The sequence below is a fragment of the Doryrhamphus excisus genome, chromosome 11, assembly GCF_030265055.1.
Source record: "Doryrhamphus excisus isolate RoL2022-K1 chromosome 11, RoL_Dexc_1.0, whole genome shotgun sequence".
NCBI lineage: Eukaryota > Metazoa > Chordata > Actinopteri > Syngnathiformes > Syngnathidae > Doryrhamphus > Doryrhamphus excisus.
This window is the reverse complement of record NC_080476.1, coordinates 18,973,660-18,999,764: the sequence shown is the minus strand read 5'-3', so window position 1 is coordinate 18,999,764 and position 26,105 is coordinate 18,973,660. Positions and strand designations below refer to the sequence as shown.

General features: G+C 37.3%; 4 protein-coding genes across 7 annotated transcripts in view; 2 read left to right on the top strand and 2 right to left on the bottom strand.

Moving 5' to 3' along the window:
• The window catches only part of srgap1a (SLIT-ROBO Rho GTPase activating protein 1a), a 69,186-nt gene extending 62,213 nt beyond the window's left edge, over positions 1 to 6,973 (top strand). For both annotated transcript variants that reach the window (XM_058087573.1, XM_058087572.1), the window contains exons 20-22: positions 148 to 285; positions 2,882 to 3,272; positions 5,616 to 6,973. In XM_058087573.1, coding sequence (XP_057943556.1) covers positions 148 to 285; positions 2,882 to 3,272; positions 5,616 to 6,008 — 922 coding nt within the window. In that variant the 3' untranslated portion in view covers positions 6,009 to 6,973. The remainder of the gene's footprint in view (positions 1 to 147; positions 286 to 2,881; positions 3,273 to 5,615) is intronic.
• A 329-nt stretch (positions 6,974 to 7,302) lies between these two features.
• On the bottom strand, positions 7,303 to 20,680 carry ccdc113 (coiled-coil domain containing 113). Of its 2 annotated transcripts, none has more exons than XM_058087587.1 (9): positions 20,441 to 20,680; positions 15,756 to 15,866; positions 15,355 to 15,463; positions 15,086 to 15,226; positions 14,871 to 15,011; positions 12,855 to 12,968; positions 12,685 to 12,783; positions 12,515 to 12,622; positions 7,303 to 10,582 (listed from the first exon to the last, which is right to left on the bottom strand). In XM_058087587.1, exons 2-9 carry the CDS (start codon positions 15,836 to 15,838, stop codon positions 10,328 to 10,330), a joined length of 1,050 nt encoding a protein of 349 aa, XP_057943570.1. In that variant the 5' UTR covers positions 15,839 to 15,866; positions 20,441 to 20,680; the 3' UTR covers positions 7,303 to 10,327. The 2 variants fall into 2 exon arrangements, with proteins under 2 accessions (XP_057943570.1, XP_057943569.1); XM_058087586.1 differs by lacking the exon at positions 20,441 to 20,680 and adding an exon at positions 16,050 to 16,126.
• The window catches only part of parp12a (poly (ADP-ribose) polymerase family, member 12a), a 22,856-nt gene continuing 13,114 nt past the window's right edge, over positions 16,364 to 26,105 (top strand). For both annotated transcript variants that reach the window (XR_009132104.1, XM_058087576.1), the window contains exons 1-7: positions 16,364 to 16,798; positions 18,825 to 18,960; positions 20,372 to 20,636; positions 20,711 to 20,845; positions 23,248 to 23,410; positions 23,564 to 23,720; positions 25,833 to 26,071. Coding sequence is in view for 1 of the 2 variants with exons in the window: in XM_058087576.1 (XP_057943559.1) it covers positions 16,479 to 16,798; positions 18,825 to 18,960; positions 20,372 to 20,636; positions 20,711 to 20,845; positions 23,248 to 23,410; positions 23,564 to 23,720; positions 25,833 to 26,071 (1,415 nt within the window). In the remaining variant the exon portion in view is untranslated. The remainder of the gene's footprint in view (positions 16,799 to 18,824; positions 18,961 to 20,371; positions 20,637 to 20,710; positions 20,846 to 23,247; positions 23,411 to 23,563; positions 23,721 to 25,832; positions 26,072 to 26,105) is intronic.
• tbxas1 (thromboxane A synthase 1 (platelet)) overlaps positions 20,440 to 26,105 on the bottom strand; it is a 28,903-nt gene continuing 23,237 nt past the window's right edge. Inside the window, exons 15-16 of the transcript XR_009132105.1 lie at positions 20,691 to 20,837; positions 20,440 to 20,580 (exon numbers count right to left, since the gene is read on the bottom strand). The gene's annotated coding sequence lies outside the window, so the exon portion shown is untranslated. The remainder of the gene's footprint in view (positions 20,581 to 20,690; positions 20,838 to 26,105) is intronic.

Here is a 26,105-nt window from a genome sequence, read left to right as displayed (position 1 = left end):
CTGTTTTCAATCAGGACTTGACCTTGCTCTCGTTTAACTTGCGAGCCAGCAACTATATTCCGATATTCCGAAGACTGAAAAGCACAGAAATAACCAATCCGTTCATCACCTCCTCGTCTTTTTCTGTGTCAATGTCTGGTGTCTCAGAGATGACAACTTCTCAGACACTCTGAGTCAGAAGGCCGACAGCGAGGCCGGCAGCGGCCATGCCGGAGAGGAGAAATGCTCGGGAAAAGACATCAGTTCGATGCCTGACGCCAGGATCTCTGAGGCCTTCATCACCAGGTTGGTACCATACGTGTGGACGAATGTTCCACCGGATACTACATATATCTTAAATTGAACAATACAATACCTTGTGTGGGCAACCATAACGCCAATGTGGAATAACTCATGGCAAAACAGGAAGGATGCCAAAAAACACAATGTGGCAGCGAGATCAAGACCTTCCTCTTTAACACCACCTTCATATTTTGCCATGAGTTGTTTCTTGAATTCAATAATGTTTCTCATATTCTTTATTGAATTCAAGGAATAGCTCATGGCAAAACAGGAAGGTTACCAAAAAACACAATGTGGCAACGAGATCAACACCTTCCTCTTTAACCCCACCTTCATATTTTGCCATGAGTTGTTTCTTGAATTCAATAATGTTTCTCATATTCTTTATGGAATTCAAGGAATAACTCATGACAAAACAGGAAGGTTACCAAAAAACACAATGTGGCAGCGGTATCAAGACTTTAATAACACCTTCCTGTTTTGCCATGAGTTGTTTCTCGAATTCAATAATGTTTCTCACCTTCTTTATTGAATTCAAGGAATAACTCATGGCAAAACAGGAAGGTTACTAAAAAACACAATGTGGCAACGAGATCAAGACCTTCCTCTTTAACACCACCTTCATATTTTGCCATGAGTTGTTTCTCGAATTCAATAATGTTTCTTACCTTCTTTATTGAATTCAAGGAATAACTCATGGCAAAACAGCAAGGTTACTAAAAAACACAATGTGGCAACGAGATCAAGACCTTCCTCTTTAACACCACCTTCATATTTTGCCATGAGTTGTTTCTTGAATTCAATAATGTTTCTCATATTCTTTATTGAATTCAAGGAATAACTCATGGCAAAACAGGAAGGTTACTAAAAAACACAATGTGGCAACGAGATCAAGACCTTCCTCTTTAAGTTTGTCTTTAAGTGGGTTTGATACCCCCCCCCACCCAAAAAAAAGACAATTCCTATTGCTAATGGTGCAGCACATGCAGTATTTTTGTCAGCAGGAGTTAGTCACGTGCGTGTATTTGGTCTCCGCTGCTCTTCTACTTCCTCATTGCTCCATTTGGTGACCTTGAAACGTGTTACACACACACATTCCCTAACCACACTGCCTCCGCTTCACATTTGCCGTTGAGCCTTTTTACCTTTTCTAGAATATTCACTATCCCAGTCTTGCATATTTAGATATATTTAAGATGTACATTATTATTATTATTATTTTATTAGTAGTCATAATAAATATTGCCTGAGCTGGTGGTGATGAGGCTTAGTGGCAGTACTCCTGACTCCAGTGTAACATGTTCAAGCAGACTACGCCCCCTGCAGCTACCAATAGTTACTACAGTTGTTTTTCTCTCCATCCAGCTCTGCGCCATGGAGGAACATCCGCTATTTTAATTGCGATTAATCTACACAAAATAAGATGAAAAATAAACAAATCAAGAATAAAGAAAATCAATCAATCAGTAATAAATAAATAATTATAATAATAATAATAAAACAGCAAATAATAAAAACTTAAGAAATCACATATTTTTTTCAGATTATTATTATTATTATTATTATTATTATTATTAGCATTATTAGAGACCTGTAGACATGACAAAACACGACTATAATCACATTTATACTTTTTCTATTTCCAACATATTGCGCAACTGCAGGGTCTTGAGACACATGCTAACTCGCAAACTAGAGAGCTAACGACCTAAACGGTAGCCTTCAAGTTATTTCCTTTCAACTTAAATCGCCAAAAACTTACCACTTCCACACGGATAGGGAGGATAACTATTAACAGTTATTTAACCTTTAACATGAACATTAATCAAACGTAATAATTTTTTCTGGGTACATGATACCATACAGCATCCATATCAAACTTGCGTGGGCCGCACTAACATTAAACTTTCATATCAAGGCGGGGGCCTCAAACTAGTGTCCTGCGGGTCACATTTGGCCCGCGGGCCGCGTGTTTGAGACCCCTGCCATACAGCATCCATATCAAACTTGCGTGGGCCGCACTAACATTAAACTTTCATGTCAAGGCGGGGGCCTCAAAGTAGTGTCCTGCGGGCCACATTTGGCCCGCGGGCCGCATGTTTGAGACCCCTGCCATACAGCATCCATATCAAACTTGCGCGGGCCGCACTAACATTAAACTTTCATATCAAGGTGGGGGGCCTCAAAGTAGTGTCCTGCGGGCCACATTTGGCCCGCGGGCCGCGTGTTTGAGACCCCTGCCATACAGCATCCATATCAAACTTGCGCGGGCCGCACTAACATTAAACTTTCATATCAAGGTGGGGGGCCTCAAAGTAGTGTCCTGCGGGCCACATTTGGCCCGCGGGCCGCGTGTTTGAGACCCCTGCCATACAGCATCCATATCAAACTTGCGCCGGGGCCGCACTAACATTAAACTTTCATATCAAGGCGGGGGCCTCAAAGTAGTGTCCTGTGGGCCACATTTGGCCCGCGGGCCGCATGTTTGAGACCCCTGCTGTTAAGGGGTTAAAATAAGGGTTATTGTAGTCATGCCATATTCCAGCAAATCAGAAGTATTTTCCCTAAAGGATGAGCCCATGTTCCTTTCATTTTCCAGCAGGCACAGAAAAAGGTCCGAGCCGCCATCACGCCGCCCTCCCGCCCGCCCCAGCGATGTCCACTGCAAGGTCCATCCGTCCCAGCAGGGTCACACTACACACGGAGGCACCCCCGAAACGGGCTCGCCAGTCCTGGGCCACTTCAGTCCGCGTGACATGCTACGGAGTCGCAACCACTTGCCCGTGGATAGCCCGGAGCGCCGGCGCCGCACCGGTCACGGCAGTCTCACCAACATCAGTCGCCACGAGTCCCTGAAGAAAACGGAAAGCCCGCCCATCCGCCGCTCCACCTCGTCGGGCCAGTACACGGGCTTTAGCGACCACCACCACCACCACCATCACCATCACCACCACGGTGGCAAGACGCTGGACCCGGAGACCATCGCACAGGTCAGCGCGGGACGAGCGGCGACGTGACCGCAGCTCCCTCCACCGCCCTGCCCCCCCCCCGGCCTTGTAACGATCTAGTCAGTCCCTGTCTTCTGCTACCGTGTCTTTGTGTGCTAACTACACGCTTGACACATTGGGATCACCAGTTAGCTACGTTAGCGACTAGCGAATCCTAGACCAGGGCCGCCCCCCCCGACCTTAGAACTAGAACTAGTGGTCTTTTTTTAAACCACAGGGATCCATCCCAGTTTTTGGGACCACCCATGGTAGAGTAATGATGCTTTAGGAGCGCTGTGATTGGCCGGCGACCAGTTCAGGGTGTAATCGGCCCCGGCTGGGATGGGCTCCAGCATACCCCGGTGACCCTAGTGAGGTGTTTATTGAATTCAATAATGTTTCTCACATTCTTCGTTGAATTCAAGCAATAAGTCATGGCAAAACAGGAAGGTTACCAAAAAACACAATGTGGCAGCGAGATCAAGACTTTAATACCACCTTCCTGTTTTGCCATGAGTTGTTTCTCGAATTCAATAATGTTTCTCATATTTTTATTGAATTCAAGGAATAACTCGTGGCAAAACAGGAAGGTTACCAAAAAACACAATGTGGCAACGAGATCAACACCTTCCTCTTTAACACCACCTTCATATTTTGCCATGAGTTGTTTATTGAATTCAATAATGTTTCTCACATTCTTCATTGAATTCAAGCAATAAGTCATGGCAAAACAGGAAGGTTACCAAAAAACACAATGTGGCAGCGAGATCAAGACTTTAATACCACCTTCCTGTTTTGCCATGAGTTGTTTCTCAAATTCAATAATGTTTCTCACCTTCTTTATTGAATTCAAGAAATAACTCATGGCAAAACAGGAAGGTGACCAAAAAACAATGTGGCAACGAGATCAAGACCTTCCTCTTTAACACCACTTTCATATTTTGCCATGAGTTGTTTATTGAATTCAATAATGTTTCTCACCTTCTTTATTGAATTCAAGGAATAACTCATGGCAAAACAGGAAGGTGACCAAAAAACACAATGTGGCAACGAGATCAAGACCTTCCTCTTTAACACCACCTTCATATTTTGCCATGAGTTGTTTATTGAATTCAATAATGTTTCTCACATTCTTCATTGAATTCAAGCAATAAGTCATGGCAAAACAGGAAGGTTACCAAAAAACACAATGTGGCAGCGAGATCAAGACTTTAATACCACCTTCCTGTTTTGCCATGAGTTGTTTCTCAAATTCAATAATGTTTCTCACCTTCTTTATTGAATTCAAGAAATAACTCATGGCAAAACAGGAAGGTGACCAAAAAACAATGTGGCAACGAGATCAAGACCTTCCTCTTTAACACCACTTTCATATTTTGCCATGAGTTGTTTATTGAATTCAATAATGTTTCTCACCTTCTTTATTGAATTCAAGGAATAACTCATGGCAAAACAGGAAGGTGACCAAAAAACACAATGTGGCAACGAGATCAAGACCTTCCTCTTTAACACCACCTTCATATTTTGCCATGAGTTGTTTCTTGAATTCAATAATGTTTCGCATATTCTTTATTAAAATCAAGTAATAACTCATGGCAAAACAGGAAGGTGACCAAAAAACACAATGTGGCAACAAGATCAAGACCTTCCTCTTTAACACCACCTTCATATTTTGCCATGAGTTGTTTCTTGAATTCAATAATGTTTCGCATATTCTTTATTGAAATCAAGGAATAACTCATGGCAAAACAGCTGGGATAGGCTCCAGCATACCCCGGTGACCCTAGTGAGGTGTTTATTGAATTCAATAATGTTTCTCACATTCTTCATTGAATTCAAGCAATAAGTCATGGCAAAACAGGAAGGTTACCAAAAAACACAATGTGGCAGCGAGATCAAGACTTTAATACCACCTTCCTGTTTTGCCATGAGTTGTTTCTCAAATTCAATAATGTTTCTCACCTTCTTTATTGAATTCAAGGAATAACTCATGGCAAAACAGGAAGGTGACCAAAAAACACAATGTGGCAATGAGATCAAGACCTTCCTCTTTAACACCACCTTCATATTTTGCAATGAGTTGTTTCTTGAATTCAATAATGTTTCGCATATTCTTTATTGAATCAAGGAATAACTCATGGCAAAACAGCTGGGATAGGCTCCAGCATACCCTGGTGACCCTAGTGAGGATAAGCGGCATAGAAAATGAAGTTTTAGGATCAGGCAAGGATCCATAACGAAGCTTTGCATGGCAGCGGTTACTCACTTCAAATATGCAATGCATGTCACTTCCTGTTACATCATCGCCACCGTATCCTCGTTCTGATCCTGAACCTATCTCCGCAGGACATAGAAGAAACCATGAACACGGCTCTGAACGAGCTTCGTGAGCTGGAGCGCCAGAGTTCGTCCAAGCACGCCCCCGACGTGGTGCTCGACACCCTGGAGCAGCGTCAAACCCCCACGCCGGCCAGCTCCAGCGAGTCCCTCGGCGCTCCTATCCACGGCGTGGTGCTGAGGTCCGCCGCCAACACCGAGCCGCCGTTCCGCCGCAGCGCCAGCGATTCCATGAGCACCTTCAAACCGGCGGCGACGGTGACGTCGGTGACGCCTCGCATGGGAGTTCAGCTCAAGCCGCCCGCTTTGAGACCCAAACCCGTGCTCGTGCCCAAGTCCGGCCAGATACCGCACCAGTCTGCTGTCACTCAGGATCCGTTGGACAAATCCTGCACCATGTAAACCTTGGAATGGAAGCAACTTCCGCGGACGCCGTAGTGGAATTATCGTTCATCGGTAACCAAATCACAAATGCTTCCCGTAACGCATAGTAGTACTACCTGAAATACACGCCAATACACGTGCATGTACCACGTTTACCACTGAGGCCCCAAATCGGGGTGACCTGATTCGCCGGCTGCTCCGATGAACATCGAACATCTTCGCCATCGTGAAGCTGCTGTGACCACAACCGGCTCGGAGAAAAACCACCCACTCGGAGAAAAACCACTACTTCATGATAGCGGCATGATACTTTTTACATGTACATCCTGAAGTAAATATGAAATACTGTATTCGCACGTTTGCGGAACGCCGTGTAGTTTAGTTGGCACCATTTAGCCTCTCCAAAAAGATGGACCGTGATATTCCATGCTGGGATTAGAATGGATGAGAAAAACCGGGAAAACGAGGGTTCTCACGTGCCTTTGAGCAAGCACGTGAGTTCCATTTGCGTGTCCATTTGTGTATTTAAATCTCTGCAGGTTGTTTTTTTTGGAAATTTTCATCCTAACGCTACGACGATTGGACTGGATTTGCAAGGTTTACGCGCGCGTGTGTACTCGTCAAAAGCTGCGTAGATTTCTCAATGACTAACTTGTTATTTTTATTTTAAAAAATGCCATGAGTTGTTTCTCGAATTCAATAATGATTCTCATATTCTTTATTGAATTCAAGGAATAACTCATGGCAAAACAGGAAGGTGACTAAAAAACACAATGTGGCAACGAGATCAAGACCTTCCTCTTTAATACCACCTTCATATTTTGCCATGAGTTGTTTCTCAAATTCAATAATGTTTCTCATATTCTTGATTGAATTCAAGGAATAACAGGAAGGTTACAAAAAAACACAATGTGGCAGCGAGATCAAGACTTTAATACCACCTTCCTGTTTTGCCATGAGTTATTTCTCAAATTCAATAATGTCTCACCTTTATTTAATTCAAGGAATAACTCATGGCAAAACAGGAAGGTTACAAAAAACACAATGTGGCAGCGAGATCAACACCCTCCTCTTTAATACCACCTTCCTGTTTTGCCATGAGTTGTTTCTTGAATTCAATATTTCTCATATTCTTTATTGAATTCAAGGAATAACTCATGGCAAAACAGGAAGGTTGCAAAAAAACACAAATGTGGCAGCGAGATCAACACCTTCCTCTTTAATACCACCTTCCTGTTTTGCCATGAGTTGTTTCTTGAATTCAATATTTCTCATATTCTTTATTGAATTCAAGGAATAACTCATGACAAAACAGGAAGGTTACAAAGAATGTGGCAGCGAGATCAAGACTTTAATAACACCTTCCTGTTTTGCCATGAGTTGTTTCTCAAATTCAATCATGTTTCTCACCTTCTTTATTGAATTCAAGGAATAACTCATGGCAAAACAGGAAGGTTACAAAAAAACACAATGTGGCAGCGAGATCAAGACTTTAATACCACCTTCCTGTTTTGCCATGAGTTGTTTCTCAAATTCAATAATGTTTCTCACCTTTATATAATTCAAGGAAGGTTACAAAAAAACACAATGTGGCAGCGAGATCAACACCCTCCTCTTTAATACCACCTTCCTGTTTTGCCATGAGTTGTTTCTTGAATTCAATATTTCTCATATTCTTTATTGAATTCAAGGAATAACTCATGGCAAAACAGGAAGGTGACTAAAAAACACAATGTGGCAACGAGATCAAGACCTTCCTCTTTAATACCACCTTCATATTTTGCCATGAGTTGTTTCTCAAATTCAATAATGTTTCTCATATTCTTTATTGAATTCAAGGAATAACTCATAGCAAAACAGGAAGGTTACAAAAAACACAATGTGGCCGCGAGATTAAGACTTTAATACCACCTTCCTGTTTTGCCATGAGTTGTTTCTCTAATTCAATAATGTTTCTCACCTTCTTTATTGAATTCAAGGAATAACTCATGGCAAAACAGGAAGGTTGCCAAAAAACACAATGTGGCAACGAGATCAAGACCTTCCTCTTTAACACCACCTTCATATTTTGCCATGAGTTGTTTCTTGAATTCAATAATGTTTCTCATATTCTTTATTGAATTCAAGGAATAACTCATGGCAAAACAGGAAGGTTACAAAAAAACACAATGTGGCAACGAGATCAAGACTTTAATACCACCTTCCTGTTTTGCCATGAGTTGTCTCTCAAATTCAATAATGTTTCTCACCTTTATTTAATTCAAGGAATAACTCATGGCAAAACAGGAAGGTTGCAAAAAAACACAATGTGGCAGCGACATCAACACCCTCCTCTTTAATACCACCTTCCTGTTTTGCCATGAGTTGTTTCTCGAATTCAATAATGTTTCTCACCTTCTTTATTGAATTCAAGGAATAACTCATAGCAAAACAGGAAGGTGACTAAAAAACAGAATGTGGCAACAAGATCAAGACCTTCCTCTTTAACACCACCTTCCTGTTTTGCCATGAGTTGTTTCTTGAATACAATAATGTTTCTCACATTCTTTATTGAATTCAACCATAACGCCAATGTGGCCCACAGTATAAGCGGGTTTGATACCCCCCAGACTACAACTGACTGATATTTAGAGAGCCGATAATGTAGTATAAATGTGTACTGATATGAAGTGTACTATGTGCTTATGAAAGTGCCTTGGAAGATTTTTCCCGACATTCATTCATTCATTCATTCGGTTGCTGTGAACGGAGCAGATATGCTACATCGAGACGCCAAGACGTCGATATTGAAATCAAACCATCACGTACACGTAACTGTACACAAGGCATGTAACATCATAACCGTTCCTGCGGGGGCTCCTTTCCAATAAATGGAATAGTTTGTCCAGTCTGAGGAAGAGTTATTGCAACAGCGTGTGACGGCATTGAACCTGCTGTTTGATTCACTCCATTGCAACATAAGCAAAGATTAGTCCAGATTTATTGATAAATTATTAAATAATAATTATAAACTGCATTTAAGCTTTTTATCATCAGTGGAAAAAGCATATTATTAATACAAACATCTGTTTTACTTTTGAAATATTCTTCTTAAATCATATTTGTGATTTTTTTTTCATTATTTTTTTTTATTATTACCATAACAGAACTTTCTTCCACAACCTCATTTTCCAAACAATACAACTGGATTTTATTGTTAGTTTCTTATAAAATTATGACTTTAAAAATCATATTTATTATCCTCAATTGATGGCTCCGCCCCCTCATTTGAATAAATATAGTTTTTTTTAGTCTTTATTTGGTTTTATTTTTTTATCATTTTGTTCCCATTTCTGCTGGGTTCTTTTAATGATGTAATGACTTATATTTCCTTTTCGGAATTATGACTTTATTACCATATTTTGACTTAATTCTGATAACTTTTTCCCGATTAATTTTGTTTCTCATAATACAACTTTAATATTTCAACTTTAGGCTGCTAAAATTTATGTTTTTGTAAAATTATGACATGTTTCTTTTTCTTTGAATATTATGACATCATCCTTTTTTTTGTTTTTTGGTTGTTAAATTCAATGTGCCCTTGACCCCAAATGTCCCCTGAGCCGCACTTTGGGCACACCTGTGGGCCACATTGGGTCCGCCAAGTGTCGTAATCATCTGCAAGGCATGCTGGGTAGCTTGTCACATTTTTTTTTTTTGACGGCAAAAACATGTTGAGGCGGTCGTCGGAGAAGTAAACAGGAAGTTAAAATACTCTTGATCTCCAGTGTTTCATTGTTTGTTGTTGAAGCTGGACTACCGAGCATGCCTTGCGGGCATTGTTAATCAGTCACTTTTAAAAAAAGAAAAACGATAAAATGTTCTTTTTTATAGTTTATATTTTTGTTTTCATTTCATTTATTTTGTTATTAGCTTCCAGTAAATTAGTTAGCCATTATTACAAGGTTTATAAACTTTAATTAAATTAATTTTTTTACATATTTGTGCATTTTGAAAAATGATTTCCTATGAAAAATGAATCTTCATCTTTACTATGTTTGCCAGTAAATATAAATTTATTGTTATTCATTTCCAGAGTGTCAAATTTTGAAGATTTCTGGAAGATTTGAAGCCCAAACTAGCAACTAATATTTAAAAGAATCATTAAAAAATCAGTTATGGATTTTCAATGACATATATATTTGAACCTTAGAGGTTATTTCTCATTTCTAAATTAAAAAAAAAAATCAACTCCACACTACACTTCCTGTCAAATGCTATTCTATGCTATATGTGGTAGCTTCACTGTTCCGACATCTGCACCGTTTACAGGAGCGCCTCGGGTTTTGCTCCTGGATTTAGTCTTCGAAGTCATCTGGGCAGAACAGAAGGGACGCAATACCGAAATATATCAAATACCGTACAACGATAAATGACGCCCGAGAAACCCGCCTCACCTCAGCAACATCGACGTTCCTCTGCAAAGTGCGGATGTTCTGCTGCAGCTTCTTGTGCTCGTTTTTGGCGTGCATGTACTGAGCGACGCCGGGCGCCTGGTACTCCGACATTTGGTGGCGGAGATGCTTGTTGAGGACCTCGGTCTTTAAACGCTCCTACAAGGAGGAATAATTAGACAAGGCCTAATTTTGACTTTCTATCTCGTTATTTCGACTTTTTATCTTGTTATTTGGACTTTGTATCTCCTTATTTGGACGATCTATCTTGTTATTTCGACTTTATGTCGTTATTTCGACTCTGTCTTATTATTTCAAGTTTTTGTCTCGTTATTTTGACTTTCTATCTCGTTATTTCGACTTTCTAAAAACTTTATTTGGACAATCTATCTTGTTATTTTGACTTTATGTTCTTATTTCGACTCTGTCTTGTTATTTCAACTTTTTGTCTCGTTATTTTGACTTTTTGTCTCGTTATTTTTACTTTTTATCTTATTATTTCAACTTTCTATCTCATTATTTCAACTTTTTATCTTGTTATTTTGACTTTTTGTCTCGTTATTTTTACTTTTTATCTCATTATTTCAACTTTCTATCTCATTATTTCAACTTTCTATCTCGTTATTTTTACTTTTTATCTTGTTATTGCGACTTTCTATCTCTTTATTTTGACTTTCTATCTGTTCATTTCGACTTTTTAGCTCATTATTTCGACTTTCTATCTTGTTATTTTGACTTTCTATCTCATTATTTCGACTTTCTATCTCGTTATTTGGACTTTGTATCTCCTTATTTGGACAATCTATCTTGTTATTTTGACTTTATGTTCTTATTTCGACTCTGTCTTGTTATTTTGACTTTTTGTCTCGTTATTTTGACTTTCTATCTCATTATTTCCACTTTTGATCTCGTTATTTTGACTTTTTGTCTCGTTATTTCAACTTTCTATCTCATTATTTCCACTTTTTATCTCGTTATTGCGACTTTCTATCTCTTTCATTTGACTTTCTATCTGTTCATTTCGACTTTTTAGCTCATTATTTCGACTTTCTATCTTGTTATTTTGACTTATCTAGTTATTTCGACTTCCTATCTCTTTATTTCGACTTTCTATCTATTCATTTTGACTTTTTAGCTCGTTATTTGGACTTTCTCTCGTTATTTTGACTTATCTCGTTATTGTGACTTTCTATCCAGTTATTTCGACTTTCTATCTCATTATTACGACTTTTTATCTGGTTATTTTTACTTTTTTATCTTGTTATTTCGACTTTCTATCTCTTTATTTTGACTTTCTATCTCATAATTTCGACTTTCTATCTTGTTATTTGGACTTTGTATCTCCTTATTTGGACGATCTATCTTGTTGTTTTGACTTTATGTCGTTATTTCGACTCTGTCTCGTTATTTCGACTTTCTATCTCGTTATTTTTACTTTTTATCTTATTTCGACTTTCTATCTCTTTATTTCAACTTTCTATCTATTCATTTTGACTTTTTAGCTTGTTATTTTGACTTATCTCGTTATTTCGACTTTCTATCTCGTTATTTGGACTTTTTATCTTGTTATTTGGACTTTATGTTCTTATTTCGACTCTGTCTTGTTATTTCAACTTTTTGTCTCGTTATTTTTACTTTTTATCTCATTATTTCAACTTTCTATCTCGTTATTTTTACTTTTTATCTTGTTATTGCGACTTTCTATCTCTTTCATTTGACTTTCTATCTGTTCATTTCGACTTTTTAGCTCATTATTTCGACTTTCTATCTTGTTATTTTGACATCTCGTTATTTTGACTTTCTATCTCGTTATTTCGACTTTCTATCTCGTTATTTTGACTTTTTATCTCATTATTTTGACTTTCTATCTATTCATTTTGACTTTTTAGCTTGTTATTTGGACTTTCTCTCGTTATTGTGACTTTCTATCTAGTTATTTCGACTTTCTATCTCATTATTCCGACTTTTTATCTCGTTATTTTTACTTTTTTATCTTATTTCGACTTTCTATCTCTTTATTTTGACTTTCTATCTTGTTATTTGGACTATCTCCTTATTTTTCAGTAAAGTAATTGCACTGCGTTCCAGAACCTCTTCAGCACGTAGCATGTCCTCCTCCGTTTTCTGTAACATCTCCTTTCTTCTGGTGATGTCGCTGCTGAGCTCTACGGACTCCTGCGTCACATCCTGAAGCATCTCCTGTCCACATATTTAAACAACCAGGACTCTGCTGTGCCAAGCTGGTGTGTGTGTTGAGCTACCTTGTGAGAGTTGAGGACACGTTGAGCTTGTAAAAGTTTAACCCGGAGATCTCCAACGTTGATGTCTGTCATGGGTTCATCGTACTCCAAGAAGATGTCCTGGATGCACAGGCAGAAGAAGGAATAGGTTGTCGAACCATCAACTTCACATCTCCTTCCCTCCCCCCCACCTCGTGTCCTGCTTTTCCCAGGTCTCTCTTCTCCTGCAGCTGCTGCTGGAGCCTCTTCTGCTGCACCTTCAGGGCTTGGATCTTCAGTTTTAAAGTCTGACACTGCGTGTCCTGCTTAGATTGTGGGGAGGGAAAAGCACCAATTCATATATTAATATTAATTTTTATGACTATGACTCAGCTAATGGTAATGGTTTTATTTCATTTGAACATGCATCAGATTCCAATTGAGTGCATCCCATCATCAGTTCCCAGTTCCACATGTCCAAAAGGAGTAGGAAGAAGCAAAGCTTATTAAATCCTACCCCTCCATTTGGTACTTTTTTAAAATCAGTAACTGTTACATTTGTTCACTTCCTGCTTTCCTAAGATGATTTAAGGTTTTTATTTTTATTAATTTTTATTTATTTTATTTGTTTTTTTTTAGTTTTTTTTACGTACCAAAGTACAAGGTGATATGAGCATCCAATGACATAATGGGTACCATAGTAACTGTCAATATAGCGATATATATAGCACATCATGACATGACATCAACTTTTTATCTCGTTATTTTGACTTTTTAATCTCGTTTTTTCAACTTTCTATCTCGTAATTTTGACTTTTTATCTTATTTGGATTTTGTATCTCATTTGGACGATCTATCTTCTTATTTCGACTATCTCGTTATTTCGACTCTGTCTTGTTATTCCAACTTTTTGTCTCGTTATTTTGACTTTTTATCTCGTTATTTCCACTTTTTATCTCGTTATGTTTACTTTTTATCTCTTTATTTCGACTTTCTATCTCTATTTCGACTTTCTATCTCATTATTTCGACTTTCTATCTCATTATTTGGACTTTCTATCTCATTATTTGGACTTTGTATCTCCTTATTTGGACGATCTATCTTGTTATTTCGACTTTATGTCGTTATTTCGACTCCGTCTTATTATTTCAACTTTTTGTCTCGTTATTTTGACTTTCTATCTCGTTATTTCGACTTTTTATCTTGTTATTTGGACTTTGTATCTCCTTATTTGGACAATCTATCTTGTTATTTTGACTTTATGTCGTTATTTCGACTCTGTCTTGTTATTTCAACTTTTTGTCTCGTTATTTTGACTTTTTGTCTCGTTATTTTTACTTTTTATCTCATTATTTCAACTTTCTATCTCGTTATTTCCACTTTTTATCTCGTTATTTTTACTTTTTATCTTGTTATTGCGACTTTCTATCTCTTTATTTTGACTTTCTATCTGTTCATTTCGACTTTTTAGCTCATTATTTCGACTTTCTATCTTGTTATTTTGACTTATCTCGTTATTTTGACTTTCTATCTAGTTATTTCGACTTTCTATCTATTCATTTAGACTTTTTAGCTCGTTATTTTGACTTTCTATCGTTATTTTGACTTATCTCGTTATTTTGACTTTCTAACTAGTTATTTTGACTTTCTATCTAGTTATTTCGACTTTTTATCTCGTTATTTTTACTTTTTATCTTGTTATTTTGACTTTCTATCTCTTTATTTCAACTTTCCATCTATTCATTTCGACTTTTTTGCTCGTTATTTCGACTTTCTATCTCTTTATTTTGACTTATCTCGTTATTTTGACTTTCTATCTAGTTGTTTCGACTTTCTATCTATTCATTTAGACTTTTTAGCTCGTTATTTTGACTTATCTCGTTATTTCGACTTTTTATCTCGTTATTTTTACTTTTTATCTTGTTATTTTGACTTATCTTGTTATTTTGACTTTCTATCTTGTTATTTTGACTTTCTATCTCATTATTTTTTATCTCATCATTTTGACTTACCATTGGGATCTTTTTTTTTTTCCAGTGACGGAAACGGGCTTCCATAGAAAACACCCCTTCAGTAAAGTAATTGCATGCGTCGTGATGTACAGGATGTACCACAAATGAATTCTAGTGTCTACAAGTTAGTGAATTGCACTGATATATAGTATTTTTACATTTTAAAAAAAATACCTGATAGTCACTGGTAAGCAAAGAAAAACACCTATAATGTACCTTACTCCTGATGTACTGGAGCACCTTCTCTGGTTCTCTCGTGTTGGACACTTTCATCATTGGTGTGACGAGTCGGTCTTCCAGTTCATTCTTAGCCTTCCGGATGTCCGCTCGCTGTTGCGCTGTTTCTTTAAGGGAGGCCTTGAAGGCAGAACAGGAGGTGAAAACATGGCGTGGCTTTTTTTTATTTTTTTTTTCTACTCTGTGGCACTAACCTTGTACCTGTCCTTCATTTTCTCAAATGTCTGTTTGTGTTTCTCCTTGTCTTGTATCACCTGTGCGACTTCCTGCTGCGCCACGCTGAGTTTCTGGTCCAACGTCAGTTGCAAAGGGCCATCGGGCAAGTTGCACTGACTCTAACCAGGCAATACACACATAGATGTTACATTAAAGTAACATGCCCAACACTGTTTTCTATTTGTTTTTATGTGCCAGAGGCCAATAATAAAAGAGCTGCGGGGTATAAAGGTCTTTATATGCTTACCACACAGTCCAGCTGAGGGGTTCTGGTCTCTCCCAGACTCTCAGGGTCCAGGCCGGTGATAAAACATTCAAACATCTCATTCTCTGCCAAGAGTGCTGCAATGGAACATCTAGTGGACACAAGATACAAGTCAGCCATAATGGCTTCACTTGAGTCACAGCGTAAAATTATTAAAGCATAATAAAGTGAGTATTATGTATTATTTGTTGAGTGACAAGTTCAAGAAAACAAGCCAGTTTACTCATAAGACTTTAATTTTGACTATTTTAGGTATTTAGCATGAAGCCGTTCAAAAATGGTCGACAAGCTAAGCTAGCATTAGCGCCCTTCTCCTGTTGACAAAGCGCGGGAAAATAAACTAAACTTATTTTCACTCATCCATTTAAGTGTTGTTGAGTTACTGTAGTTGTTGAATCCGGGCGTCGACGAGTTCTTGTTGCTCCTGTGGGACTGTTGTCTCCATTAGGGACAGTTTTTCCTCCATGGTTGCGACGGTACACTTGCTTTGGTTGCTAAGAGGGGGGAAGGTCGATACAAATAAAAACTTTATTGACACCAAGGGTAGAACAATATCGGTACACGAAAGCGTGATTTCAGAAATACTCACTCATATTTCCATTTAGTTTATTATTTACATTATAATTATTTATTATTCACAAACATGAAGTTTATTCTTTTACGGAACATTAACTTACACTCCTCGCTCCGTGAGACATAACAGCGAACTCTCAGCAGCAACAACAACAAAAAACCCTTTACCCTCACGCACATTCTTCCGGGTGGCAACTACTTCCCTCACAAAGGTTCCGGGGTGAATTATGTACCATTATGAACCTAGCACTACAATGTAATATTATTATATTGTTTATAATGTACTGTGAACAATTAAAATTAAAATATTTTGTTTTATAATGTTAAATGTGTAAATAAAAGCCTCATTTTTTATTTTATTTAACTATTGGTGCTGGTATGGCGCTCACGATAACTTTTGTGTTTACTTCCGCGTTTTGGGGGCAGGAAGGCGTTCCCCTGTGCAGAGGTTTCACTTTCATTTCTCTGTAAGGGGTCGCAGTTCTGGATCGAAACAGACACAGAGTCCACAGACGGGGAGAAATAAGTGGAAGATGAGTTCCAGCGTGTCTGACTTCATCATCCAGACCCTGTGCGACAACCAGGGCGGTTTAGACTTCAAGACGCTGAGTGAGAAGTTGGAACAGAGGTTTCGTGTGGAGTACTCGATCCTTCGGCAAATATTTTTGGAAAACGAGCAAATAGCGGTACTTCCGGGTGTGCTTCCTATCCGCGCGGGTCAAATTCTCAGCCAGGACAGCGTCATTGTGGCTAAAACTGCCCTGCGGATTTGCCAAAGGAATCCTTCCGATTGCGCATCATGCCAAAGTTTGCACTTGTGCAAGTTTTATGTTTTGGGGACTTGCGCGTTTGGGTAAGTGAAGGCCGCATGTTGCATTTGTATTTTAATGTTTTTTTTTTTAATGATTATTATTAAATAGCAAATGACTACACAGGGAAGCATTATTAAGGGGACATTCAGTTCTACGCATGCGCAAGACTTGTCACTTCTTTGTTGGAATTTTTTACAACAGCACTTCTGCGACGTCACGCGCTGTTTTTAACTGCATGGACATAAATAGTCAATACCGTACTTCATCTATGTAACATATTGGGGAAGGGAGTTATTATATTTGTGACTTATTAAAATAATTGGTTAGCTTGGTTAGCTTGTTTTGTTTTGTTTTTTTTAGTCACCAACACTGAACAACATAAAAACTGATGCAATCCATGTAGTGCAAGAGAGAAACATCCTATCCGGTTATATAGTATCTCGTTATTTTGACTTTTTAATCTCGTTATTTTGACTTTTTAATCTCGTTATTTTGACTTTTTAATCTCGTTATTTTGACTTTTTATCTCGTTATTTTGACTTTATATCTCGTTATTTCGACTTTTTATCTCGTTATTTTGACTTTATCTTGTTATTTTCACTTTTTATCTCGTTATTTCAACTGTTTATCTCGTTATTTCGACTTTCTATCTCGTTTTTTTGACTTTCTATCTCTTAATTTTCACTTTCTATCTTGTAATTTTGACTTTCGATCTTGTTATTTTGACTTTTTATCTTGTTATTTTGACTTTTTATCTCGTTATTTTGACTTTATCTTGTTATTTTGACTTTTTATCTTGTTATTTCAACTGTTTATCTCGTTATTTCGACTTTCTATCTCGTTTTTTTTACTTTCTATCTCTTAATTTTCACTTTCTATCTTGTAATTTTGACTTTTTATCTTGTTATTTGGACTTTGTATCTCCTTATTTGGACGATCTATCTTGTTAGTTCGACTTGATCTCGTTATTTTGACTTTTTATCTTGTTATTTTGACTTTCTATATCGTTATTTTGACTATATCTCGTTATTTTGACTTTGTATCTCGTTATTTCGACTTTGTATCTCGTTATTTCGACTTTGTATCTCCTTATATTGACTTTATCTTGTTATTTCGACTTTCTATCTCGTTATTTCGACTTTCTATCTCGTAATTTTGACTTTTTATCTTGTTATTTGGACTTTTTATCTCCTTATTTGGACGATCTATCTTGTTATTTCGACTTTATCTCGTTATTTCAACTCTCTTTTTAGTTGAACTTTTTGTCTCGTAATTTTGACTTTTTATTTTATTTCGACTTTCTATCTCGTTATTTCGACTTTCTGTATCGTTATTTCGACTTTGTATCTCGTTATTTCAACTTTGTATCTCGTTATTTCAACTTTCTATCTCGTTATTTTGACTTTCTATCTCGTTATTTTGACTTTTTATCTCATTATTTTGACTTTCTATCTCGTTATTTTGACTTTTTATCTCATTATTTTGACTTTCTATCTCGTAATTTTGACTTTTTATCTTGTTATTTGGACTTTTTATCTCATTATTTCGACTGTCTTGTTATTTCAACTTTTTGTCTCGTTATTTTGACTTTTTATCTCATTTCGACTATCTATCTTGTAATTTCGACTTTGTATCTCGTTATTTTAACTTTGTATCTCGTTTTTTTGACTTTCTATCTCGTTTTTTCGACTTTCTATCTTGTAATTTTGACTTTCTATCTTATTTGGACTTTCTCCTTATTTGGACAATTTATCTTGTTATTTCGACTTTCTCGTTATTTCGACTATGTCTTGTTATTTCAAGACATTATTTCTATTTACCATTGGGAAAATTTTTTTTCAGTGACAGAAATGGGCTTCCAACGAAAACACTCTACAAGTTAGTGAATTGATTTCAAGTTACTGAACCGTTTCCCGTATCGCATCATGTAAATGAACCAATTTCGTCCTTGAATGGTATCGCCATCCATGAAATGTGATCCAAATGAAGCGTTACCTATTCGTCTTGTATTTTTCCATTGTTGACATTGGTTTTAACTGAGGATGCTGCATGAATGTGGTTTTCCAGGTTCCGGTGTAAAAATCCCCATTCATTGACTTGGCCATACAATACAGCACTGTTGGATACATTTCACCTCCGACACCTGACAGAGAAACAGCTCTTCCAGCTCTTACTGCAGAACGATCCTTACCTGCTCCCCGAGGTAGGTGTTGCAGGGAAATGGGAAACACTGAACAACATAAAAACCGATGCAATCCATGTCATGCAAAGAGAAACATCCTATCCGGTTATATAGTATCTCGTTATTTTGACTTCCTATCTCGTTATTTTGACTTCCTATCTCGTTATTTTGACTTTGTATCTCGTTATTTTGACTTCCTATCTCGTTATTTTGACTTTTTATCTCGTTATTTCAACTTCCTATCTCGTTATTTTGACTTTTTATCTCGTTATTTCGACTTTCTATCTCGTTATTTCGACTTTTTATCTTGTTATTTCGACTTTATCTTGTTATTTTGACTTTGTATCTTATTTCGACTTTGTATCTTGTTATTTCGACTTTGTATCTCGTTATTTTGACTTTTTATCTTGTTATTTTGACTTTTCATCTCGTTATTTCGACTTTGTATGTTGTTATTTCAACTTTGTATCTCGTTATTTTGACTTTTTATCTTGTTATTTTGACTTTTCATCTCGTTATTTCGACTTTGTATGTTGTTATTTCAACTTTGTGTCTCGTTATTTTGACTTTGTATCTTGCTATTTTGACTTTTCATCTCGTTATTTCGACTTTGTATGTTGTTATTTCAACTTTGTGTCTCGTTATTTTGACTTTGTATCTCGTTATTTTGACTTTCTATATCGTTATTTCGACTTTCTATATCGTTATTTCGACTTTGTATCTTGTTATTTTGACTTTGTATCTCGTTATTTCGACTTTTTATCTCGTTATTTCAACTTTCTATCTCGTAATTTTGACTTTATCTTGTTATTTGGACTTTGTCTCTCCTTATTTGGACGATCTATCTCGTTATTTCGACTCTGTCTTGTTATTTCAACTTTTTGTCTTGTTATTTTGACTTTCTATCTCGTTATTTCGACTTTCTGTATCGTTATTTCGACTTTGTATCTTATTTTGACTTTGTATCTCGTTATTTCGACTTTTTATCTCGTTTTTTTGACTTTTTCTCCTAATTTTGACTTTTTATCTTGTTATTTTGACTTTGTATCTTGTTATTTCAACTTTTTATCTCGTTATTTTGACTTTCTATTTCGTTATTTCGACTTTATCTCGTTATTTTGACTTATCTCATTTTTTGACTTTCTATCTCGTAATTTTGACTTTTCATCTTGTTATTTGGACTTTGTATCTCCTTATTTGGACGATCTATCTTGTTATTTTGACTTTATCTCGTTATTTCGACTCTGTCTTGTTATTTCAACTTTTTGTCTCGTTATTTTGACTTTTTATCTCGTTATTTCGACTTTGTATCACATTTTTTTGACTTTCTATCTCGTAATTTTGACTTTTTATCTTGTTATTTGGACTTTGTATCTCCTTATTTGGACGATTTATCTTGTTATTTCGACTTTATCTCTGTCTTTCCTTGTAGATATGCTCGTACTACAATATGGGCGAGGGCCAGCAGGGTTCGTGCAAGTTTGCTTCAAAATGCACCAACCTTCACATTTGCAGTCTCCGTTTCACCTCGGGAGTCTGCAAACTGGACTCTTCCTGTCACAGAAGCCACAATCTGGATGCGAGGTCGCACAAGAGTTTTGAAAAATTGAGTCAGGAGATCATCGAGCGACTTCCGAAAGTCTACAAAAACAAATGGATCATCTTGGATCAACGGAGCCCATCTTCTGCTTCTTCGGGTAGGTCATCTGAAGTGGGGATCATGTGGTCATCGTATTTGTTTTCATACGCACGTTTTGTCTGGAATGGTCAGGAGGTCCCGCCCGGCACCTTTCAAGCAGCAGACAAACTCCCTCGGTGGGTGCAGCTAAAGCGGCTAAACCTGCCGGTGATCCCAACAGCAAGGACATCTGCCTCTTCTCCATCTCCTCACATTGCAGCTTTGGCGGTAAGAACAAAAACCTGAGACACATGCTAACTCGCAAACTAGAGCGCTAGCGACCTAAAAACGGTAACCTTCAAGTTATTTCCTTTCAACTTAAATCGCCAAAAACTTACCACTTCCACACGGATAGGAAGGATAACTATTAACAGTTATTTAACCTTTAACATGAACATTAATCAAACGTAATATTTTTTTCTAGGTACATGATACCATACAGCATCCATATCAAACTTGCGCGGGCCGCACTAATATTAAACTTTCATATCAAGGCGGGGGCCTCAAAGTGTCCTGCGGGCCACATTTGGCCCGTGGGCCGCGTGTTTGAGACCCCTGCCATACAGCATCCATATCAAACTTGCGTGAGCCGCACTAACATTAAACTTTCATATCAAGGCGGGGGCCTCAAAGTAGTGTCCTGCGGGCCACATTTGGCCCGCGGGCCGCGTGTTTGAGACCCCTGCCATACAGCATCCGTATCAAACTTGCGCGGGCCGCCCTAACATTAAACTTTCATATCAAGGCGGGGGCCTCAAACTAGTGTCCTGCGGGCCACATTTGGCCCGCGGGCCGCGTGTTTGAGACCCCTGCCATACAGCATCCATATCAAACTTGCGCGGGCCGCACTAACATTAAACTTTCATATCAAGGCGGGGGCCTCAAACTAGTGTCCTGCGGGCCACATTTGGCCTGGGGCCGCGTGTTTGAGACCCCTGCCATACAGCATCCATATCAAACTTGCGTGAGCCGCACTAACATTAAACTTTCATATCAAGGCGGGGGCCTCAAAGTAGTGTCCTGCGGGCCACATTTGGCCCGCGGGCCGCGTGTTTGAGACCCCTGCCATACAGCATCCATATCAAACTTGCGCGGGCCGCACTAACATTAAACTTTCATATCAAGGGGGGGGCCTCAAAGTAGTGTCCTTTGGGCCACATTTGGCCCGCGGGCCGCGTGTTTGAGACCCCTGATTTAGATAGATAATTTTAGTTTCATTTCATAGACTTTTAAGAAATTATTCTTCCTGAGTTGCAGGTTTTTTTGTACTATTTGTTTACACTTTTATTTCAGTAATTTTACATATTGATTTAATTCTGTTTTTATTTATATGTATTAATTTTAATTAATTAATTTACACTCTAAATATGTATTTATTTTATTGTGCACTTTTTATAATTTTTTTTGTCATAATTGTAAATTTTATTTGTATTATTTTTTCATCCTTTCAAGTAATTATTATTTTTAATATGTGTATGTGTTTTTATTTTTTACATTTAACATATTTTGCCTTTATGTAAGTCTTTTTAGTTCATTTTCGTTTTGTTATATTAATGTCATTTTTTAAAAATTTATTTTCATTTTTAATACTCATGTCATTTTATTAGTATTTTTTTACATTCATTCATTCATTTTCTACACCCTGGACTGGTGGCCAGCCAATCACAGGGCACATCTAGACAAACAACCATTCACACTCACATTCATACCTATGGACAATTTGGAGTCGCTAATTAACCTAGCATGTTTTTTTGAAAAACCCACGCATGCACGGGGACAACATGCAAACTCCACACAGAGATGCCCGAGGGTGAAGGAAGGAATTGAACCCTGGTCTCCTAGCTGCCGGACATATTTTTTTACACTTTCCAAAAAATTTTTTTTACAGGTCTTTTTAGTTCACTTTCATTTTGTTATATAAATGTCATTTTTTTTAAATTTTATTTTTATTTTTAATACTCATGTCACCCTGGACTGGTGGCCAGCCAATCACAGGGCACATCTAGACAAACAACCATTCACACTCACATTCATACCTATGGACAATTTGGAGTCGCTAATTAACCTAGCATGTTTTTTTGGAATGTGGAATTTGGAAACCGGAGTATACACGGAGAAATCCCACACATGCACGGGGAGAACATGCAAACTCCACACAGAGTGGAATTGAACCCTGGTCTCCTAGCTGCCGGCCATATTTTTTTACACTTTCCAAAAAATTTTTTTACAGGTCTTTTTAGTTAATTTTCATTTTGTTATATAAATGTCATTTTTTTAAAATTTATTTTAATTTTTAATACTCATGTCACCCTGGACTGGTGGCCAGCCAATCACAGGGCACATCTAGACAAACAACCATTCACACTCACATTCATACCTATGGACAATTTGGAGTGGCTAATTAACCTAGCATGTTTTTTTGGAATGTGGAATTTGGAAACCGGAGTATACCCGGAGAAATCCCACGCATGCACGGGGAGAACATGCAAACTCCACACAGAGTGGAATTGAACCCTGGTCTCCTAGCTGCCGGACATATTTTTTTTACACTTTCAAAAAAATTTTTTTTTACAGTTTTATTTATTCATTTATTAATTTTCTGGTCATTTGTGTGTTTTCTAACCCATCAGAGAAGTGTATCTATGTCCACTGGCACTTGCCGTATCGATGGCAGTTTTTAGACGGTGACGGTGTGACCTGGAAAGATTTGAGCGAGATGGAGGAGATTGAGAAGGCCTACTGTGACCCAGCACAGGAGTCATGGTTGGGCACAAAAACACAAAAAAAATTCAGGTAGTGTACCCGCATATGTACACTTGGTACGCACACCCTCCCTTTTAGACACATCTTTACCGTACTTCGAACTGGATTCGAACAAGAGACATGCAATACACAGTGTTTTTTAATAAATAATACGTGTAATTAAAATGCCATTTTCACTTTCAGCTACGTAGTGGACTTCATGAGGATGACATACAAAAAATCTCAATTGCGTCGCCTGTCCACCGCCTCCTCCGTCCTTAAGCCCCCTCACTTCATATTGACAACACAATGGGTGTGGTACTGGAAGGATGACAATGGTGCATGGAAAGAGTTTGGCCAGGTTAGTCTATGTCGTTATTTCGACTTTGTATCTCGTTATTTTGACTTTGTATCTCGTTATTTCGACTTTTTAATCTCGTTATTTCGACTTTTTTATCTCGTTATTTTGACTATCTCGTTATTTCGACTTTGTATCTCGTTATTTCGACTTTGTATCTCGTTATTTTGACTTTGTATCTCGTTATTTTGACTTTGTATCTCGTTATTTCGACTTTTTAATCTCGTTATTTCGACTTTTTAATCTCGTTATTTCAACTTTTTAATCTCGTTATTTCAACTTTGTATCTCGTTATTTTGACTTTGTATCTTATTTCGACTTTGTATCTCGTTATTTTCGACTTTGTATCTCGTTATTTTCGACTTTGTATCTCGTTATTTTCGACTTTGTATCTCGTTATTTTGACTTTGTATCTCGTTATTTTGACTTTGTATCTTGTTATTTTGACTTTGTATCTCGTTATTTTTACTTTGTATCTTGTTATTTTGACTTTCTATATCGTTATTTCGACTCACTATTTTGACTTTGTATCTCATTATTTCGACTTTGTATCTCGTTATTTCGACTTTTTAATCTCGTTATTTCGACTTTTTAATCACGTTATTTCGACTTTGTATCTCGTTTTTTCGCCTTTCTATCTCATTATTTTGACTGTATCTCGTTATTTTGACTTGGTATCTCGTTATTTTGACTTTGTATCTCATTATTTCGACTTTGTATCTTGTTATTTTGACTTTGTATCTCGTTATTTTGACTTTGTATCTCGTTTTTTTTACTTTGTATCTCATCTTTTTGACTTTGTATCTCGTTATTTTCGACTTTGTATCTCGTTTTTTCGACTTTGTATCTCGTTTTTTCGACTTTGTATCTCGTTATTTCGACTTTGTATCTCGTTATTTTGACTTTGTATCTCATTATTTCGACTTTGTATCTTGTTATTTTGACTTTGTATCTTGTTATTTCGACTTTTTAATCTCGTTATTTCGACTTTGTATCTTATTTTGACTTTGTATCTCGTTATTTTGACTTTGTATCTCGTTATTTTGACTTTGTATCTCGTTTTTTTTACTTTGTATCTCGTCTTTTTGACTTTGTATCTCGTTATTTCGACTTTGTATCTCGTTATTTTCGACTTTGTATCTCGTTTTTTCGACTTTGTATCTCGTTTTTTCGACTTTGTATCTCGTTATTTCGACGTTGTATCTTGTTATTTCGACTTTGTATCTTGTTATTTCGACTTTTTAATCTCGTTATTTCGACTTTGTATCTTGTTATTTCGACTTTGTATCTTGTTATTTCGACTTTGTATCTTGTTATTTCGACTTTGTATCTTGTTATTTCGACTTTGTATCTTGTTATTTCGACTATCTCGTTATTTCGACTTTGTATCTCGTTATTTCGACTTTGTATCTCGTTATTTTGACTTTTTAATCTCGTTATTTCGACTTTTTAATCTCGTTATTTCGACTTTTTAATCTCGTTATTTCAACTTTGTATCTCGTTATTTTGACTTTGTATCTTATTTCGACTTTGTATCTCGTTATTTGGACTTTGTATCTCGTTATTTGGACTTTTTATCTTGTTATTTCGACTTTCTATCTCGTTATTTCGACTTTCTATCACGTAATTTTGACTTTGTATCTCGTTATTTTGACTTTCTATCTCGTTATTTCGACTTTCTATCTCGTTATTTCGACTTTTTATCTTGTTATTTGGAATTCTTATCTTGTTATTTGGACTTTGTATCTCCTTATTTGGACGATCTATCTTGTTATTTCGACTTTATCTCGTTATTTCGACTCTGTCTTGTCAATTCAACTTTTTGTCTCCTTATTTTGACTTTTTATCTCGTTATTTCGACTTTTTATCTTGTTATTTTGTTATCAACTTAGCTGCATGAGTTGTTTGCATTTAAACGTTGATGGGATCTGCATTTACAGTAGGGATGTTCGCATTGATCAGCCACCTGTCGGTATCGGATCCTTTCTGTACTAAAACGGTGGGATCGTCATACGCCCGTGAAATGCCCATCACTTGTGACCGGCTCTATTGCGCTATTCGACTATCCCCGGTTGAACATCGTTCCGTCATTGTGGTTTTTGTGTCCCTCCTCAGAGCGACGTCAACCAGCCGGCTTCCTTGACTTCGGAAACTCTGGAGAAAATTTACACCGCCGACCAAACCACACCGGTTTCTTTCTCTGCCGGCGACCATCAGTATGTACTGCACTTCAGCGGCTATGAAGCAGGATCCCTGAGGATGTTTCAGCAAAATGTCAAACATTTGACCAAGCGGGAGGTCAGGAGGAGGCCTCGCTTTGTGTCGGCGCACGATGTGGAGGTCAAGCGGCGGAGGTACTACACATTAATCCAAGGGGTGGGCAAACTT